The sequence below is a fragment of the Salmo trutta genome, chromosome 32 (assembly GCF_901001165.1).
Source record: "Salmo trutta chromosome 32, fSalTru1.1, whole genome shotgun sequence".
NCBI classification, from domain to species: domain Eukaryota; kingdom Metazoa; phylum Chordata; class Actinopteri; order Salmoniformes; family Salmonidae; genus Salmo; species Salmo trutta.
Window position 1 is genome coordinate 43,472,440 of NC_042988.1, and position 18,323 is coordinate 43,490,762.

At 42.8% G+C, this 18,323-nt stretch overlaps 1 protein-coding gene and 1 long non-coding RNA gene across 11 annotated transcripts in view; one reads left to right on the forward strand and one right to left on the reverse strand.

Annotated features, from left to right (window-relative positions):
* Nucleotides 1-11,340: 11,340 nt before the first annotated feature.
* Nucleotides 11,341-11,833, forward strand: LOC115171976 (uncharacterized). Its single transcript, XR_003871338.1, has 2 exons — nt 11,341-11,377; nt 11,558-11,833. It is a non-coding gene; the product is annotated as an uncharacterized LOC115171976 (long non-coding RNA).
* Nucleotides 11,834-12,620: 787 nt separating this feature from the next.
* Nucleotides 12,621-18,323, reverse strand: part of LOC115171975 (rho GDP-dissociation inhibitor 2) — a gene marked incomplete at its 5' end in the record, with an annotated part of 28,799 nt that continues 23,096 nt past the window's right edge. The window contains 4 exon segments of one of the 10 annotated variants that reach the window (XR_003871331.1): nt 12,621-13,220; nt 13,272-15,542; nt 15,682-16,792; nt 17,187-17,250. Coding sequence is in view for 1 of the 10 variants with exons in the window: in XM_029729212.1 (XP_029585072.1) it covers nt 16,593-16,792; nt 17,187-17,250 (264 nt within the window). 10 annotated transcript variants of the gene reach the window in all.

Below are 18,323 nucleotides of genomic sequence, written 5' to 3' on the forward strand. Positions count from 1 at the left end.
TAGGGGAGAGGAGGGGGGTATAGGGAAGGTAGGGGAGAGGAGGGAGGGGGCAAGGGGAAGGTAGGGGAGAGGAGGGGGGCATAGGGAAGGTAGGGGAGAGGAGGGGGGGGCATAGGAAAGGTAGGGGAGAGGAGGGGGGCATAGGGAAGGTAGGGGAGAGGAGGGGGGGCATAGGAAAGGTAGGGGAGAGGAGGGGGGCATAGGGAAGGTAGGGGAGAGGAGGGGGGTATAGGGAAGGTAGGGGAGAGGAGGGAGGGGGCAAGGGGAAGGTAGGGGAGAGGAGGGGGTATAGGGAAGGTAGGGGAGAGGAGGGAGGGGGCAAGGGGAAGGTAGGGGAGAGGAGGGGGGCATAGGGAAGGTAGGGGAGAGGAGGGGGGGCATAGGAAAGGTAGGGGAGAGGAGGGGGGCATAGGGAAGGTAGGGGAGAGGAGGGGGGGCATAGGAAAGGTAGGGGAGAGAAGGGAGGGGGCAAGGTGAAGGTAGGGGAGAGGAGGGGGGGGTAGGGAAGATAGGGGAGAGAAGGGAGGGGGCAAGGGGAAGGTAGGGGAGAGGGGGGGGGCATAGGGAAGGTAGGGGAGAGGAGGGGGGTATAGGGAAGGTAGGGGAGAGGGGGGCATAGGGATTGTAAGGGAGGGGGGGGCATAGGGAAGGTAGGGGAGAGGAGGGGGTATAGGGAAGGTAGGGGAGAGGGGGGCATAGGGATTGTAAGGGAGGGGGGGCATAGGGAAGGTAGGGGAGAGGAGGGGGGTATAGGGAAGGTAGGGGAGAGGGGGGCATAGGGATTGTAAGGGAGGGGGGGCATAGGGAAGGTAGGGGAGAGGAGGGGGGTATAGGGAAGGTAGGGGAGAGGGGGGCATAGGGATTGTAAGGGAGGGGGGGCATAGGGAAGGTAGGGGAGAGGAGGGGGGTATAGGGAAGGTAGGGGAGAGGGGGGCATAGGGATTGTAAGGGAGGGGGGGCATAGGGAAGGTAGGGGAGAGGAGGGGGGTATAGGGAAGGTAGGGGAGAGGGGGCATAGGGATTGTAAGGGAGGGGGGGCATAGGGAAGGTAGGGGAGAGGAGGGGGGTATAGGGAAGGTAGGGGAGAGGGGGGCATAGGGATTGTAAGGGAGGGGGGGCATAGGGAAGGTAGGGGAGAGGAGGGGGGTATAGGGAAGGTAGGGGAGAGGGGGGCATAGGGATTGTAAGGGAGAGGAGATTAAAAGGAAAGACTTCCTCCGTGTCAGGTAAGCAGTCTCATAGTCTACCCTCATCAACTAACCAGACTGAGTGAGTTCTGAACATCCTTCTCTGTCCTCTGATGCTGTCAGGTAAGCAGCCTCAAAGTCTACCCTCATCAACTTCCTGGACTGAGTGAGTTCTGAACATCCCTCTCTGTCCTCTAATCCTGTCAGGTAAGCAGCATCACAGTCTACCCTCACCAACTTCCTGGACTGAGTGAGTTCTGAACATCCTTCTCTGTCCTCTGATCCTGTCAGGTAAGCAGCCTCATAGTCTACCCTCATCAACTAACCAGACTGAGTGAGTTCTGAACATCCCTCTCTGTCCTCTGATGCTGCTTCCAAGTCTTCTTGGGTCTTTCTGGTGTCTCTGTCTAGAAACCTTTGTGTTTTTTTAGTTCTTTCGCAGGCTGCCTGAAAGGCACAGAAAGATGGCACATACATAAGAGTTATAAACTATCAAAATAAATAAATAAAGTCCCACAATCCATATATAAACTCCATATATAAACTCCATATATAAACTCCATGTATAAACTCCATGTATAAACTCCATATATAAACGCCATATATAAACGCCATATATAAACTCCATATATAAACTCCATATATAAACTCCATGTATAAACTCCATATATAAACTCCATATATAAACTCCATGTATAAACTCCATGTATAAACTCCATGTATAAACTCCATATATAAACTCCATGTATAAACTCCATGTATAAACTCCATGTATAAACTCCATATATAAACTCCATATGTAAACTCCATATATAAACTCCATGTATAAACTCCATGTATAAACTCCATGTATAAACTCCATGTATAAACTCCATATATAAACTCCATGTATAAACTCCATGTATAAACTCCATATATAAACTCCATATGTAAACTCCATATATAAACTCCATGTATAAACTCCATATATAAACTCCATATGTAAACTCCATGTAATTTATTGGGTATTTACCAACGTTTCAGCATCACTGTGCCTTCTTCAGGGTGATGTCATCAATACTTGAACCAGGTTATGTAGACAAACAGTGCAGTTAGTGCAACCAATGGCAATAGTGAGGGGTGTGTCATAATGATTAAGTTAATTAGAATGAATTGATTTAAACTGTTAACAAAACAATAGCTTATGACATATTGAATATATCAGGCTATTGTTATCATATGGAAACGTAATTGAATATTGTACATAACATTAGCATCAACATACATTATTGTTTAATTCATTTTCACATATTTAATTGTTTCCTATTCTAATTCATGTTTTTGTTACATGTAATGTTTTGGTTCAACCATAATGCATAATAAGCATCATCAACATGGGAACATATTGGATGTGCTCTGATAAGCTGTAGAAAGAATATATCCATTTAAAATAGAGAATTTTTCATAAGAAGGGCCAGAGATTAAAGTCAATATTCAGACCACTAGGGGTCAATGTTTTTAGACAGGATATCCAGTAAGCCTCCCTTTGTAGTAGTAGGATCTCCATGTTACCTCCTCTCCTTGGTAGAGCAGCATGCTCAATGCCTGTGTATTTGAGGGAGGAGATTGGATGGTCAGCTTCAACAATGCCTGTGTATTTGAGGGAGGAGATGGGATGGTTAGCTTCAACAATGCCTGTGTATTTGAGGGAGGTGATTGGATGGTTAGCTTCAACAATGCCTGTGTATTTGAGGGAGGAGGTTGGATGGTCAGCTTCAACAATGCCTGTGTATTTGAGGGAGGAGATTGGATGGGTAGCTTCAACAATGCCTGTATATTTGAGGGAGGAGGTTGGATGGTCAGCTTCAACAATGCCTGTGTATTTGAGGGAGGAGATGGGATGGTTAGCTTCAACAATGCCTGTGTATTTGAGGGAGGTGATTGGATGGTTAGCTTCAACAATGCCTGTGTATTTGAGGGAGGTTATTGGATGGTTAGCTTCAACAATGCCTGTGTATTTGAGGGAGGAGATTGGATGGTTAGCTTCAACAAAGTGAGCTGCTACTGGATAGTCAATGTTCTTACACCTGATTGAGCTGCAGCGTTCAGCTATGCGTTGTTTTAATTGTCTTTTCGTTTGTCCTATGTGGGCTTTCCCACATGAACAGGTGATGAGATAGATTACTCCCTTGGTCTTGCGTGAGATGATCCCTCTAACAGGGATTGTTCTACCTGTATGTGGGTGTCTGAAGAAAGACGTTTTTATAGTGCTGTTGCACTGTGCGCATGAGCCGCGTTTGTACGCTTATAGACCACCAGTGGAGGTTCCTTGAAGAGGTGTGTGTGATTGTTTTGTCTGAATGCAGAATATGCCAGTGCTTTTTCAGGATTGCTTTCATTTTCGCCGAACACTTGGTGTACTTGGTGCAAAAGATTCTTTGGTTGAGTTGTTAGTAATTCCTCTCTTGGTTCTTGAAATATTTTCATCATTGCAGCATCAAGAGTTTTGTCCTTGTAGCCTCTCATTTTGAATTTATCTGTCATTTTTTTAGCATTGCTGTGAAAATCCAATAGTTTTTCCACCATACATTTTTTCCATAGAGAATTGTAGAAACACTTAAAATAAGGGATGTGTTTCGTGTAGGCACATTTTGTCATCAATGTCTGTCATTCTCTGGATTTATGGTGCTTTCAAGACAACTGGGAACTGGGAAGTTCGAATTATGACGTCAGTGATCTTCAGGTCGGAGCTCTAGAAAGAGGCCAGAGTTCCCGACTTGGAATTATGAGTTGGATGACCGTTCAAACCGTATTTTCTCAGTCGGAGCTCGTTTCTTTTCGAGTTTCCAGTTGTCCTGAACTCATTGAAGTCTGAGATTTCCCAGTTTCCAGTTCATTTGAATGCAGCTGAAGTCATGCTTAGCCAATGTACTCAACCTGTTCTGTCCCATGGTGTTGCAGGTGAATGTTTATCCTTTTAAGCTTGGAAAAGAGACCCTTAAACGCAGAATTGGACCACACACCCTCTCCACTGAATTGCTGGCTAGTGATTGCTTTGCAATGCGTGCAGTTTGCCACTGATTCCTTCCAAACCACTCATCGCAAACAACCTCATTTCTAGCTAAGATATTGAACGTATGATGTTGACATGATCAGTCCAATCAAAGCTACGGTAGATATAATGTGATTTGACGTCATTTTATCTGTGGCCAATGACCTTGAGCCTTTTGGATGGGCACTTCTAATGTAACTCTATGGCAGCACACAATGGGCTTGAATTTTCCAGCTCTCCCTGTAGATTTTGTGGTAACGTAGTGTCTCCATGAGTGACAGAACACTGAGCCAATCAAGGCGCAACTACAGAACATTACCAGCCCCTACGCTCAGTATTTCCCGCATTTTGGAGCTGCTTTACTCAAGAAAACAAAAAAGAGACCATGTTTGTCTACGGCTTTATTATTCATGTTTTTACATTGTTTGCAAACTAATACGTGACACATATTAATGACAAAATAACTTGCAAATCAGGCAACAACAAGAAAGCAAAACAGGTGGGGCTCTGCGGTTGATCCAAGATGGCGTAGCATTCAGACGTCTTTGTCCTTCGTCTTGTCGTGTCCCATGTATATAGCTTTCTATATCTTTTTCTTCACATATCTTTTTTTATATTATAAAATACTCTCCTGCTAGCTAGTAGTCAGCTAACAACTGCTAGCGGTCATCAGCTACATAATGTAACTGATATAGATCACCATAGACTATTATAATGTAACTGATATAGATCACCATAGACTATTATAATGTAACTGATATAGATCACCATAGTCTATTATAATGTAACTGATATAGACTATTATAATGTAACTGATATAGATCACTATAGTCTATTATAATGTAACTGATATAGATCACCATAGACTATTATAATGTAACTGATATAGATCACCATAGACTATTATAATGTAACTGATATAGATCACCATAGTCTATTATAATGTAACTGATATAGATCACTATAGACTATTATAATGTAACTGATATAGACTATTATAATGTAACTGATATAGACTATTATAATATAACTGATATAGATCACTATAGACTATTATAATATAACTGATATAGACTATTATAATGTAACTGATATAGACTATTATAATATAACTGATATAGATCACTATAGACTATTATAATGTAACTGATATAGATCACCATAGTATATTATAATATAACTGATATAGATCACCATAGTCTATTATAATATAACTGATATAGATCACCATAGTCTATTATAATGTAACTGATATAGACTATTATAATGTAACTGATATAGACTATTATAATATAACTGATATAGATCACTATAGACTATTATAATATAACTGATATAGACTATTATAATATAACTGATATAGATCACTATAGACTATTATAATATAACTGATATAGATCACCATAGACTATTATAATGTAACTGATATAGACTATTATAATGTAACTGATATAGACTATTATAATGTAACTGATATAGATCACTATAGACTATTATAATGTAACTGATATAGATCACTATAGACTATTATAATGTAACTGATAGATCACTATAGACTATTATAATGTAACTGATATAGATCACTATAGACTATTATAATATAACTGATATAGATCACTATAGACTATTATAATATAACTGATATAGATCACTATAGACTATTATAATATAACTGATATAGATCACTATAGACTATTATAATATAACTGATATAGATCACCATAGACTATTATAATGTAACTGATATAGACTATTATAATGTAACTGATATAGACTATTATAATGTAACTGATATAGATCACTATAGACTATTATAATGTAACTGATATAGATCACTATATACTATTATAATGTAACTGATATAGACTATTATAATGTAACTGATATAGACTATTATAATATAACTGATATAGACTATTATAATGTAACTGATATAGATCACCATAGACTATTATAATGTAACTGATATAGACTATTATAATGTAACTGATATAGTCTATTATAATGTAACTGATATAGTCTATTATAATGTAACTGACATAGACTATTATAATATAACTGATATAGATCACCATAGTATATTATAATATAACTGATATAGATCACTATAGACTATTATAATGTAACTGATATAGACTATTATAATGTAACTGATATAGACTATTATAATGTAACTGATAGATCACTATAGACTATTATAATGTAACTGATATAGACTATTATAATATAACTGATATAGATCACTATAGACTATTATAATGTAACTGATATAGATCACCATAGACTATTATAATGTAACTGATATAGTCTATTATAATGTAACTGATAGATCACCATAGACTATTATAATGTAACTGATATAGATCACTATAGACTATTATAATGTAACTGATATAGATCACTATAGACTATTATAATGTAACTGATATAGACTATTATAATGTAACTGATATAGTCTATTATAATGTAACTGATATAGATCACCATAGACTATTATAATGTAACTGATATAGACTATTATAATGTAACTGATATAGTCTATTATAATGTAACTGATATAGTCTATTATAATGTAACTGACATAGACTATTATAATGTAACTGATTGAGATCACCATAGACTATTATAATGTAACTGATATAGATCACCATAGTATATTATAATGTAACTGATTGAGATCACCATAGACTATTATAATGTAACTGATATAGATCACCATAGTATATTATAATGTAACTGATTGAGATCACCATAGTATATTATAATGTAACTGATATAGATCACCGTAGACTATTATAATGTAACTGATATAGATCACCATAGTCTATTATAATGTAACTGACATAGACTATTATAATATAACTGATATAGATCACCATAGACTATTATAATGTAACTGACATAGTGTGTGTTTTGGGTTTTTTTGTTCTAGGGGATTTATAACTTATTCCACTTATTCCCCTCCAGCCATTACAAGCCTGTCCTCCACAATTAAAGTCCCACCAACCTTCATTGGAGTTTTTCAGGTTTTGAATTGAAATCTGTGTTTGTGGGACCACTTGGTGCTGGAATGAGGTGTCTGTTTGTTCCCAATCAGAAATGATCGTCCTCATTTGAAGGTCCTGTGTCAAGGTCCTCACAATTATAGGAAGACGCGTATGTGTGTGTGTGTTCACTGTGTGTCCAGTGTGTGTACAGTGTGTGTGTGTGTGTGTGCGAGTCCAATGTGTGTCCAGTGTGTGTGTGTGTGTCCAGTGTGTGTGTGTGTGTCCAGGGTGTGTGTGTGTTTCCAGCGTGTGTGTGTTTGTCCAGTGTTTGTGTGTGTCATGTGTGTGTGTGCGTCCAGTGACCAGTGTGTGTGTGTGTATGTGTGTGTGTGTGTGTGTGTGTATGTGTGTGTGTGTCCAGTGTGTGTGTGTGCGTGTGTGTGTCCAGTGTGTGTGTCCAGTGTGTGTGTGTGTCCAGTGTGTGTGTGTGTGTCCAGTGTGTGTGTGTGTGTGTGTGTGTGTGTGTGTGTGTGTGTGTGTGTGTGTGTGAGTCCTGTGTGTGTGTGTGTGTGTGTGTGAGTCCTGTGTGTGAGTGTTCAGGGTGTGTCCAGTGTGTTTGTGTGTGTGTTAGCAGTGTGTGTGTGTGTGTGTGTGTGTGTGTGTGTGTGTGTGTGTGTGCGCGTGTGTGTGTGTTTATCCAGTGTGTGTGTGTGTGTGAGTGTCCAGTGTGTGTCCAATGTGTGTCCAGTGTGTGTGTTTCCAGCGTGCGTGTGTTTGTCTAGCGTGTGTGTGTGTGTGTGTGTGTGTCCAGTGTTTCTGTTTGTCCAGTGTTTGTGTGTCATGTGTGTGTTTGTGTCCAGTGACCAGTGTGTGTGTGTGTCTCTGTGTGTGTGTGTGTGTGTTTATCCAGTGTGTGTGTGTCTGTGTGTGTGTGTCCAGTGCCCAGTGTGTGTGTGTGTTTGTGTGTGTGTGTGTTGTGTGTCTGTGTGTGAGTCCTGTTTGTGTGTGTGTGTGAGTGTGTGTGTGCGGGCGTGAGTCCTGTGTGTGTGTGTGTGTGTGTCCAGTGAGTGTGTGAGTGTGTGTGTTCAGTGTGTGTGTGTGCGTGTTCAGTGTGTGTCCAATGTGTTTGTGTGTGTGTGTTTATCCAGTGTGTGTGTGTGTGTTTATCCAGTGTGTGTGTGTGTCCAGTGTCCAGTGTGTGTGCGTGTGTCTGTGTGTGTGTGTGCCCAGTGTGTGTGTGAGTCCTGTGTGTGTGAGTCCTGTGTGTGTGTGTCTTGTGTCAAGTGTGTGTGTCCAGTGTGTGTGTGTGTCCAGGGTGTGTGTGTGTGTTCAGTGTGTGTGTGTGTCCAGTGTGTGTGTGTGTGAGTCCTATGTGTGTGAGTCCTGTGTGTGTGTGTCTTGTGTCAAGTGTGTGTGTCCAGTGTGTGTGTGTGTCCAGTGTGTGTTCAGTGTGTGTGTGTGTGTGTGTGTGTGTGTCCAGTGTGTGTGTGTGTGTTTATCCAGTGTGTGTGTGTGTGTGTTTATCCAGTGTGTGTGTGTGTCCAGTGTCCAGTGTGTGTGCGTGTGTCTGTGTGTGTGTGTGTCCAGTGTGTGTGTGAGTCCTGTGTGTGTGAGTCCTGTGTGTGTGTGTCTTGTGTCAAGTGTGTGTGTCCAGTGTGTGTGTGTGTGTCCAGTGTGTGTGTGTGTGTGTGTGTGTGTCCAGTGTGTGTGTGTGTGTGTGTGTGTGTGTGTGTGTGTGTGTGTGTGTGTGTGTGTGTGTGTGTGTGTGTGTGTGTGTGTCCGGTTTGTGTGTGTGTGTGTGTGTCCAGTGTGTGTGTATCCAGTGTGTGTATGTGTCCAGTGTGTGTTTGTGTGTGTTCAGTGTGTGTGTGTGTGTGTGTGTTTGCGTGTGTCCATTGTGTGTGTGTGTGTGTTTGCGTGTGTCCATTGTGTGTGTGTGTCCAGTGTGTGTATTTGCGTGTGTTCAGTGTGTGTGTGTGTGTGTGTGTGTGTGTGTGTGTGTGTGTGTGTGTGTGTGTGTGTGTGTGTGTGTGTGTGTGTGTGTGTTTTCAGTATGTATCCAGTGTGTGTGTGTGTGTGTGTCCTGTGTGAGTGTGTGTCCTGTGTGTGCGTTTCTTTGTCCAGTGTGTGTATGTGTGTCCAGTGTGTGTGTGTGTGTGTGTGTGTGTGTGTCAGGTTATGATTTCAGGGACACTGAGGAGTCAACATAAACCCTAAACCCTGGATAGAGGGGCTCAGTGAATGTGGAGGTGAATGTGATCAGGTGGGTCAGTGTGTCAGAGGAGGCTCTATAGAAAGACAGAGTGCCGGCTGGCCAGTCCAGATACACTCCTACTCTGTGGGAGCTGGAGGAGGGGACGTCTATGGTAGTGGGGTTATTATTGTGCCAGGCAGAGTAACTGTTGTCAGAGCAGCGCAGACTCCAGGACCTGTCATTGGATCCAAGCCAACAGTCATCACCCCTTCCTCTCCTGCTGATTCCTTTATATGTCACTCCTATAACAGCCCTCCCACTCCACTCTACCTCCCAGTAACAGCACCCAGTCAGACCATCTCTACACAGCACCTGTCTCCAGTCCTCAAATCTCTCTGGGTGATCAGGATACGGCTGCTTCTCTTTCCTACATGTCACCTTTCTGTTCTCCTCAGACAGAGAGAGGCGTCTGTTTACTGTGTTTGGGTCCAGTGTGAGATCACAGATATCTGATGGATGAAACCAGACACAATATTAGAAATCATCATCATTCACATTAGAATGTTAACTCACTTTTCACTAATTCATTTAATGTAGATGTTTCTAGGTATCAAAAGGAGAAGTTAAGGTAACTTGAGACTTGTTGAATGATCATATTTTGTACTGAATGGTATTATAAAACACACGTATTCACATTAATTACACACACACACACACACACACACACACACACACACACACACACACACACACACACACACACACTATTTTTACTTGTAATGATTTGTGTTCTGTTTAAACCCTGATTTAAACTGAGACTCAGTGATATGACATGTCAGTGTCTTTATTCATATAAGTACCTGATTCAGACTGCGTAGTCCTCCAGCCCAGTGGCTCTTTGTGGGATACATTGAATGGAATGGAGTTGAAGTTGTGTTCCCAGAAGTCCACAGGATGGCGCCAGAGCAGCATAAATGGTGAGACCTGAGTAATGTACCAGGGGAATACACTACATATACAGCAGTATGTGGACACCCCTTCAAATTAGTGGAATCGGCTATTTCAGCCACACCTGTTGCTGACAGGTGTATAAAATCGAGCAGACAGCCATGCAATCTCCATAGACAAGCATTGACAGTAGAATGGCCTTACTGAAGAGTTCAGTGACTTTCAACAAGTCAGTTCGTCAAACTTCTGCCCTGCTAGAGCTGCCCCGGTCAACTGTAAGTGCTGTTATTGTGAAGTGGGAAAGTCTAGGAGCAACAACGACTCAGCCGCGATGTGGTAGGCCACACAAGCTCACAGAATGGGACTGCCGAGTGTCTATGGCTGTGTGTGGCTGTGTGTGTTCGAATTTCATACACATGTCAGCAACGGGTGTGGCTGAAATAGCCAAATCCGCTAATTTGAAGGGGTGTCCACATACATTTGTATATATAGAGTGTACCTTCACCTAGCGTCTGCTTATTTGAGTGCCTTATTGGAATGATGTCAAGTCCACATGTTCAGACAGACAGGAAGTGGCTGATTAGATCACCTTTATTAAAAGATACAAGACGCTGGAATACCAACACTTTAGGATGCAGCAGTACTTTACACACAGGCCCAGGCTTGTGCCCAACCAAACTCACATAGAGGGTGTGTCCAAAATGACCCCTTAGTCACTATATAGTGCACTACTTTATACTACAGCCCTATTCCCTATATAGTGTGCTACCTTTAACTATAACACTATTCCATATATAGTGCACTACTTTAGACCAGAGCCCTATTCCCTATATAGTGCACTACTTTAGACCAGAGCCCTATTCCCTATATAGTGCACTACTTTATACTACAGCACTATTCCCTATATAGTGCACTACCTTTAACCAGAGCCCTGTACAGACTAGACAACACCTAATCATCTGCATACATCTGAATCTAACATTGTGTTTGTCTTGTTAATCACCCGGTGAAGGACTCTCTATGGGTCCAGGTTAACACTCTATAAAGGGAATAGAATGCCTCTCTATGGATCCAGGTTAACACTCTATAAAGGGAATAGAATGCCTCTCTATGGGTCCAGGTTAACACTCTATAAAGGGAATATAATGCCTCTCTATGGGTCCAGGTTAACACTCTATAAAGGGAATATAATGCCTCTCTATGGGTCCAGGTTAACACACTATAAAGGGAATAGAAGGACTCTCTATGGGTCCAGGTTAACACTCTATAAAGGGAATAGAATGCCTCTCTATGGGTCCAGGTTAACACTATAAAGGGAATAGTATGACTCTCTATGGGTCCAGGTTAACACTCTATAAAGGGAATATAATGACTCTCTATGGGTCCAGGTTAACACTCTATAAAGGGAATAGAATGCCTCTCTATGGGTCCAGGTTAACACTCTATAAAGGGAATAGAATGCCTCTCTATGGGTCCAGGTTAACACTCTATAAAGGGAATAGAATGACTCTCTATGGGTCCAGGTTAACACTCTATAAAGGGAATATAATGACTCTCTATGGGTCCAGGTTAACACTCTATAAAGGGAATAGAATGACTCTCTATGGGTCCAGGTTAACACTATAAAGGGAATAGAATGCCTCTCTATGGGTCCAGGTTAACACTCTATAAAGGGAATATAATGACTCTCTATGGGTCCAGGTTAACACTATAAAGGGAATAGAATGACTCTCTATGGGTCCAGGTTAACACACTATAAAGGGAATAGTATGACTCTCTATGGGTCCAGGTTAACACTCTATAAAGGGAATAGTATGACTCTCTATGGGTCCAGGTTAACACTCTATAAAGGGAATAGGGGGCCATTTGGAACACAGACATAGTAATAATAACAGAGCTATTTTTGATCATAATCCCTGTAAATATCTGCAGTATCCCTGCCAACCTATTTCAAACTGCATATTGGTTTTCTTTTCAAATCACAATGTGACAGTAAAACAGTCTTTAAAGAAAGAAGAGATCTGAGACCATGCAACACTCAACAAGCCCACATTACAGTTACTTCTGGGTTCACCACCATTTTGAATGGCATCATCAATATCATGATCATTATCATCAACACTTACAACACCATAAGACTTTACACAATAGTGACAAGGACGTGTTGACGTTTTTGGGAAGGACAGAATCGATCAAATCTTGAAGACCTCATCCACTGAGTTATATTACAGGACAGAAGGGTCACATTATAGATAGAAAAGGGATCTTTTTTGTTTCATTAGTTTGTTACCCGAGTCAGTCGATGCCTTTAGGCCTCATGCTTGGTGTTAAAGGGGGACCGTGACCCTGAGCAACAGATATACACTACACTTCAGCAAACTAACCTCTGTGTTGGCATCAAACGCTAACCTGCTGCTCCCAGATCAGTGTCTAACCTCCATGCTGGCACCAAACGCTAACCTGCTGCTCCCAGATCAGTGTCTAACCTGCTGCTCCCAGATCAGTGTCTAACCTGCTGCTCCCAGATCAGTGTCTAACATGCTGCTCCCAGATCAGTGTCTAACCTGCTGCTCCCAGATCAGTGTCTAACCTGCTGCTCCCAGATCAGTGTCTAACCTCTGTGTTGGCACCAAACGCTAACCTGATGCTCCCAGATCAGTGTCTAACCTCCATGCTGGCACCAAACGCTAACCTGCTGCTCCCAGATCAGTGTCTAACCTGCTGCCCCCAGATCAGTGTCTAACCTGCATGTTGGCACCAAATGCTAACCTGCTGCTCCCAGATCAGTGTCTAACCTGCTGCTCCCAGATCAGTGTCTAACCTGCTGCTCCCAGATCAGTGTCTAACCTGCTGCTCCCAGATCAGTGTCTAACCTCCATGTTGGCACCAAACGCTAACCTGCTGCTCCCAGATCAGTGTCTAACCTGCTGCTCCCAGATCAGTGTCTAACCTGCTGCTCCCAGATCAGTGTCTAACCTGCTGCTCCCAGATCAGTGTCTAACCTGCTGCTCCCAGATCAGTGTCTAACCTCCATGTTGGCACCAAACGCTAACCTGCTGCTCCCAGATCAGTGTCTAACCTGCTGCTCCCAGATCAGTGTCTAACCTGCTGCTCCCAGATCAGTGTCTAACCTGCTGCTCCCAGATCAGTGTCTAACCTGCTGCTCCCAGATCAGTGTCTAACCTGCTGCTCCCAGATCAGTGTGTGCCATCATTCCATTCATTGTCATGTTTGGACACCAAGAAGTGGCAAGGAGTGACATGATGGTACAAACATACTGATACCCAGGCTAACCAATCACCATCATAACGTTGTAATTTACATTCTGACTGGAATAATCATGTCATGATAGTTCGGGTGCTTACATGGCGCCCATTAAGATACTAAACCTCAAACCCAGCTGACCCTCTACTCTACTGTAGAGATATGTCTTAGGGTCACTACCTGCCAGAGAGGTAAAGACACTGTGTAGGCTACTTCCATTGGGCTTTATTCTGTAGTAACTACTACAGAACATATTGTACACATCCCAATCACATTTTCTTCAGTATAGCCAGACAACAGGCTTCCTCATGATGTTTACATGATGTTTAATGGAAGATGGTTGATACATGGTGAATGTCTTATCTTTTAAAGAGCAACTCTCTCAATATGCAAAAGCAAAGGCAGACATTTGGAAAATGACATTCAAGCAGCATTGAAAAATAGAGCAAATATAAGGACAAACCTGAGAAAACAACAGTTGTCTGTTGATATGTTACCATGGTAACCCATCTTCCCTGTTAAACACCTCCAGACAGTGTGAAACCATGTTGTTTTACATTAATCCAATAACAACTCAGGTGTGTCAAGTATAACAGAGACACAAGGCAACTGAAAGACACAGTAACAGAAATTCAGATGTAAAGAGCAAACTGAGATAGATACATTTCTAGAACTAGAACTTAGAAGATGGTTGTTCTAGAACTTAGAAGATGGTCATTCTAGAACTTAGAAGATGGTCATTCTAGAACTAGAACTAAGAAGATGGTAATTCTAGAACTAGAACTTAGAATATGGTCATTCTAGAACTAGAACTTAGAAGATGGTAATTCTAGAACTAGAACTTAGAATATGGTCATTCTGGAACTAGAACTTAGAAGATGGTCATTCTAGAACTAGAACTTAGAATATGGTCATTCTGGAACTAGAACTTAGAAGATGGTCATTCTAGAACTAGAACTTAGAAGATGGTCATTCTAGAACTAGAACTTAGAAGATGGTCATTCTAGAACTAGAACTTAGAAGATGGTCATTCTAGAACTAGAACTTAGAAGATGGTCATTCTAGAACTAGAACTTAGAAGATGGTCATTCTAGAACTAGAACTTAGAAGATGGTCATTCTGGAACTAGAACTTAGAAGATGGTCATTCTAGAACTAGAACTTAGAAGATGGTCATTCTAGAACTAGAACTTAGAAGATGGTCATTCTAGAACTTAGAAGATGGTCATTCTGGAACTAGAACTTAGAATATGGTCATTCTAGAACTAGAACTTAGAATATGGTCATTCTAGAACTAGAACTTAGAAGATGGTCATTCTAGAACTAGAACTTAGAAGATGGTCATTCTAGAACTAGAACTAAGAAGATGGTCATTCTAGAACTAGAACTTAGAAGATGGTCATTCTAGAACTAGAACTTAGAATATGGTCATTCTGGAACTAGAACTTAGAAGATGGTCATTCTAGAACTAGAACTTAGAATATGGTCATTCTGGAACTAGAACTTAGAAGATGGTCATTCTAGAACTAGAACTTAGAAGATGGTCATTCTAGAACTAGAACTTAGAAGATGGTCATTCTAGAACTAGAACTTAGAAGATGGTCATTCTAGAACTAGAACTTAGAAGATGGTCATTCTAGAACTAGAACTTAGAAGATGGTCATTCTAGAACTAGAACTTAGAATATGGTCATTCTGGAACTAGAACTTAGAAGATGGTCATTCTAGAACTAGAACTTAGAAGATGGTCATTCTAGAACTAGAACTTAGAAGATGGTCATTCTAGAACTTAGAAGATGGTCATTCTGGAACTAGAACTTAGAATATGGTCATTCTAGAACTAGAACTTAGAATATGGTCATTCTAGAACTAGAACTTAGAAGATGGTCATTCTAGAACTAGACCTTAGAAGATGGTCATTCTAGAACTAGAACTTAGAAGATGGTCATTCTAGAACTTAGAAGATGGTCATTCTGGAACTAGAACTTAGAATATGGTCATTCTAGAACTAGAACTTAGAATATGGTCATTCTAGAACTAGAACTTAGAAGATGGTCATTCTAGAACTAGACCTTAGAAGATGGTCATTCTAGAACTAGAACTTAGAAGATGGTAACTTCTTTAGGAGTATGAGACACGCTGTTGTCAAAAATTCTAACTGATAACTAACATTACAAAGGGTTGCTCCTTGAAACCTTGTTGAACTGGCAATTTCCAGAATAGAACACTTTAGAATAACCTTCTAGAATGTACCTCTCACACTACGGGGTGTAAATACATCTCCATACTCCAACTTCACTGTATGAGTGAGTCCCACGTGTTTAACTTCATTTGATCCCCTTCAGTTAACACACTGTAGTAGAGAACACCAGATTACATCACAGAGAGACAAGTGGATCTCCACCTACAGATCATACCCCTGCCTCCCAAATGGCCCCCTATTCCCTACATAGTGCACTACTTTTCACCAGAGCCCTGTGGGTAGTGCACTATATAGGGAATAGGGGGCCGTTTTGGGATGTAACCCACAATGTTCGGTTGTCTACTATGATGTATACTGGTTTGGTTTATGACAACATCCTCTCTGTTTCGTTCTAGACTGTGCCTAACCTAACTTCCTGTTTACACCTTTCATACCGGTCTCTGTCTTTTACTATTATACAGGTGGGCCTTGGAAGGAGGGGGGGAGAGGAGGGAGAAGGGGAAGGATGGAGGGACAGGGGAGAGGAGTTGGGAGGAAGAAAGAGGGAGAGACAGTCCTTAATGAAGAGGGAGAGAAGGAGGGAGAGGGGAGACACGGGGAGAGGGAAGCATGGAGAGAGGGATGAGGTCTCTCTTCATCCCAGTCCTTCTTGATGGAGGGAGGGAAGGAGGGATGAAAGTGGGGGAGACGGGAGAGAAGGGGTAAGGAAGGAAGGAAGGAGAAAAGGAGAGGTGGAGACACAGGGAGAGGGAAGGAGGGAGAGAGAAATGAGGCTCCTCTCTATTCGTCCCAGTCCTTCTTGATCCCCAGGTTCCACTCCCAGGAGAGGTGGTCGGTCTTGTCGTCGTCGGTGAAGTGGGACTTGATGTGGTAGCTGCCTCTGACAATCATGCCTTTGGGCGCCTCCTCCACCGGGGTTATGAACTCATGCTCCTCCACCCGTGGCCCGTAGCTGCCCACCATGTACACCGCCTTGTCCACTGCACGACACAAAATGGACGCTCGGTTGCACACTTGCTAGCCAGGTTTAAGGTGAATGTGGGGGAAACTGTGCCAATTTGTGTCAGTGACAACACACCAAATGGTGGCTCAGTTGAACAGTTGGTAATCAGGTTTTAAGTGTATGTGGGGGAAACTGACATCTTGTGTCGATGAAAACACACAAAATGGCAGCTCAGCTGCATCGCTGTTAACCCGGAATTAGGTGTATGTGTGGAAACTGTGATGTCTTGTGTCGATGACAAAACACAAATGGCAGCTCAGTTGCACCCTTGCTAGCCAGGATTTAGGTGTATGTATCAGAAACTGACACGGTCTATGGGTCTAAACAGCACAGCGTATCCACCGCTCGGCACAAAATGGGGTCCTCCTTACCTCTGATTCCTTTCCTGTAGGTCAGATGGATGTACTTCAGCCCAGACACAATATCCCTGTTAACCTGGAGAGGAGAGGAGGGAACGGGAGGGGAGGAGAGTTATCAGGAGCAATAAATAAACTATGTAAATTCATTGGGACTGGAAATATGTAGTGCATTTAAACACAGTATGAACTTATATGGAGGAGAGGGGAGATGAGAGGAGGAGAGATGAGAGGAGGGGAGATGAGAGGAGGGGAGATGAGAGGAGGGGAGATGAGAGGAGGGGAGATGAGAGGAGGGGAGATGAGAGGAGGGGAGATGAGGGGAGATGAGGGAAGGGGAGATGAGAGGAGGGGAGGAGAGGAGGGGAGATGAGGAGGGGAGATGAGGAGGGGAGATGAGATGAGAGGAGGGGAGATGAGAGGAGGGGAGATGAGAGGAGGGGAGATGAGATGAGAGGAGGGGAGATGAGAGGAGGGGAGATGAGGAGGGGAGAGGAGAGGAGGGGAGATGAGGAGGGGAGATGAGAGGAGGGGAGGAGAGGGAAGGGAGATGAGAGGAGAGGAGATGAGGAGGGGAGGAGAGGAGGGGAGATGAGGAGGGGAGAGGAGAGGAGGGGAGATGAGGAGGGGAGATGAGGAGGGGAGAGGAGAGGAGAGGAGATGAGGAGGGGAGGAGAGGAGGGGAGGTGAGGGAAGGGGAGATGAGGGAAGGAGAGGAGAGGAGGGGAGGAGAGGGGAGGAGAGGAGGGGAGGAGAGGGGAGGGGAGATGAGGGGAGGGGAGATGAGGGAAGGGGAGATGAGGGAAGGAGAGGAGAGGAGGAGAGGGGAGGGGAGATGAGAGGAAGGAGAGGAGAGGAGGGGAGGAGAGGGGAGGAGAGGAGGGGAGGAGAGGAGGGGAGGAGAGGAGGGGAGACGAGAGAAGGGGAGAGGCAAGTTATCTTATATGAAGTCTCATCAAGAGTCAACTTTACACAGCTTTGTCCCAAATGACACCCTACTCCCTATTCAGTACACAACGTTTGACCAGGGCCCTTAGCCCTCTAGACCCTGGTCTAAAGTAGTGCCCTTAACCCTATAGACCCTGGTCTAAAGTAGTGCCCTTAGCCCTATAGACCCTGGTCTAAAGTAGTGCCCTTAACCCTATAGGCCCT